This window comes from Montipora foliosa, chromosome 8 (genome assembly GCF_036669935.1).
Source record: "Montipora foliosa isolate CH-2021 chromosome 8, ASM3666993v2, whole genome shotgun sequence".
In the NCBI taxonomy this organism is placed as follows: domain Eukaryota; kingdom Metazoa; phylum Cnidaria; class Anthozoa; order Scleractinia; family Acroporidae; genus Montipora; species Montipora foliosa.
In genome coordinates, this window is record NC_090876.1 from 12036072 (window position 1) to 12038956 (window position 2885).

Here is a 2885-nt window from a genome sequence, read left to right on the forward strand (position 1 = left end):
TGATGGAAAGTTTGTTCGCCGTTTCGGAGAGAGGGAGTTGAAGGTCTCCTCGGCTGTCGCCGCCACCTGTGGTGGAGGTGTAGCTGTTGCTACAGGAGGACGAGATTCCTATTATATCAACTTTTTTAACAGAAAAGGGAAACGCGATGGTCAGTTTCAAGTAGATAAATCATTCCACTTCCCTCAAATGACATACCATCAAGCAAGCCGATGCATCGTTGTCGCTGGCGTACATGTGGAAAGTATACACCTCAACCGCCTAGAAATCGTAATTTTAACTGAGGAAGGAGAGTTTGTTCGCAACATCGAGTACAAAGAAGAAAATTAATGTACTTACGAGGGATCACGGTGACAATTGATGGCATAATTGCTTTAGTTTGCAGTGATAAAATGGGCTTCAAAGTACTTGTTGTTTAAATCGTAAATAGCCTGTCCGAAGTATAAGAAATACTGTAATGAAAATATTACTTAGGAGAGAAATTTCATAGGTTTAAGTTTTTTTCTACGAAATTCTCGTACTATTAAAACAGATTAGCCTTTTTTTAGCTTAGCCTTTTTTTACTTTGATCAGAAGGCAAGACACGTTTCCTTTTAAAGTGACTGTTTGGCCAAGTAAATGCATATCAGTCTGATTTGTATCGTTGACAAAAGTATGAAAACAAAGTCTGTTTTTAATAGTTAAGACTTCCTGACTCGATATGGCTTATCGCGTGCGAGCGTATATTTAACCGACAGATTAGTATATGGCGGAACAATTCAAGCGTGTAATTACTAGGTGAATGCATGCTTCTTCTCATTATCATTTATTCTACGTTACATGTGAAAATGGATAATAAGAATTATGAAAAGCAGATATCACACTTGTACGCAAATAGATCACTGGTATTTGGATATTTAAGACTCGTGTCATCACTCAGTAAATGAAACCAGCATTATCTCGAATTTTCTGAACAAGAAATATTTCACTCAGGAAACCACTGTTTGCTGGGTAGGATAACTATCCTCCTTCGAGGGTCTAGGACGACTGGATCTGGGAGCGTTTGTTTGAACTTCCTTGTCAAAACTAGATTTCCGCGATGGACTTTGTTCATTTTGGAGATGTGTCTAAACAGAGAGTGGACATAACAAAGCAAAGGCGCGGTCACCTTGACAGTTTTTGCGCAACTACATAGACGGGCTGCAGTCAGTCTTATCTGAAAACCAAGACCAGAATTGCCAACACTAAAGTTGGTCTTCTACCAGTGTACTAAAAAAGTTTTCCTGTGAGTACTAAAATATTTGTCGCCTCCACAATAGGATTAGCGATCGCAAGAGTCCATAAGTAGGAGCTTATCTCTCCAATACTAATCCTATGAGTCAAAATTTACGCGTATCTTTCTGCTTTAGAACGCCACGAGTTTTTCGGCTCTGCATGCACTGTTCAGAATGCCGGGCCAATCGGACTGAAAACGTTATTGTCAAAGGAAGACCAAAAATAGGAAAAAGCAATGAATGCAAATTGTTGTAAATTGTGTAAATATGAATCTCCTACTAAAGGATAAGTTCTATAAATGGAAAGATAAGCGCAAAGGTATGGCGGCCAAAAATGTATTCTTTTGTTCATGTGCTAATGAGACTCACTAGCCTCACTCTCAAGCAACATTTCTTTTATATTTTGTCCATGCAAACGTGACTAGTGAGGCTAATTAGCACATAAACAAAAGAATATTTTTTTTGGCCGCCATTTATGCATTCGGTCTATGGCGTTGGCTCCTGGCATCTGCTGCCGAAAGAATAAAGATATGCTCGCTATTATCTGTCTTATTTATGAGGAATGTGTCCTTTATGACCCTTGCATATTTTGTCTCCGCTAATAAGAAAATCTCATAGCTTGGTGAAAGGATACATTGAGGGGCTGATTACATGGTGAGTTTCAGCCCGAGCTGAAATTTCGCTCCGCCCTCCGGGCTGAACTTTTGTTGCGATTACATGATGAATTTCAGCCCGGGCGCAAAACGCAAATTTGCGTGAGAAAATTTACTGCGATGCGAAAACACAATTGATGCCATGATCACGTTCCCCTTTTTAGCCCAGGCTGAAATTTCATTTCGATTACATGGACTTCTTGCTTATTTTTCAGCCCGTTTGGCCGAGCTGAAAATCCTAGCCCGGTCTCTGAAACCGGCTAGATTCTCAGCCCGGGCTGAAACCTGCTCCATGTAATCGCCACTTTCGTTTCAAGAGGATTTCTTTCAGAACCCGCAGCCCGGCTAACCGGGCTGTAATTCTCCTTATTATATGGCTCTGTCTCACGAGTACTGGGAACTACAAAATTCACGAATTTGATTGGCTAAAATCGATATTGACCGCGGTCTAGATTTTCCCATCTAGACCGGCGTCTAGACCGGTAATGTTTTGCGGTGAAAAGATGCAAACTAAAATTCAAAAATATCGATTATTTTCTTCTACCAATATTTATTTATGGAAGTGCCAAACAGCATGATGACGAAAGAGAGGATGACGAGCAAACTTTGACAGAATTAAGTTCAGCTCATCGCCACTCATCGCCGTTCGCAAGCAAAATGTCAGTTAGTACAAACCAGTTACATTAAACGAATTAAATGGTTCTTGTTTGCCATATAATAAACATCTTATTAACCGAGCTTAGTCAGTCTGTATGTACAGACCTTCTGCTCGGTTAATAAGAGCTAAATGCCGAATCAGACCTTAAAATTACATAGTTAAAGTATCGATAACCTACCGATCAACTGATGTCAACCGTTACGTACCAGCCTTGAAGGCCAAAATTTTGAAAAGTAACACAAGCCATACTGCTCTTTTTTCTCCTTCAAAAATGAGTGATCGTCGAAAAACTTCTGCCGGATCTAGCTAGGATCTTGAGGTAT

At 40.0% G+C, this 2885-nt stretch overlaps 1 protein-coding gene across 1 annotated transcript in view; it reads left to right on the forward strand.

The window, feature by feature from the left end:
• The window catches only part of LOC137968259 (uncharacterized), a 1566-nt gene extending 1238 nt beyond the window's left edge, over positions 1-328 (forward strand). The window contains exon 1 of the mRNA XM_068814870.1: positions 1-328. This exon is cut by the window's left edge and continues 1238 nt beyond it. Within this exon, the coding sequence (XP_068670971.1) occupies positions 1-328 (328 nt within the window).
• The last annotated feature ends 2557 nt before the right edge of the window (positions 329-2885 follow it).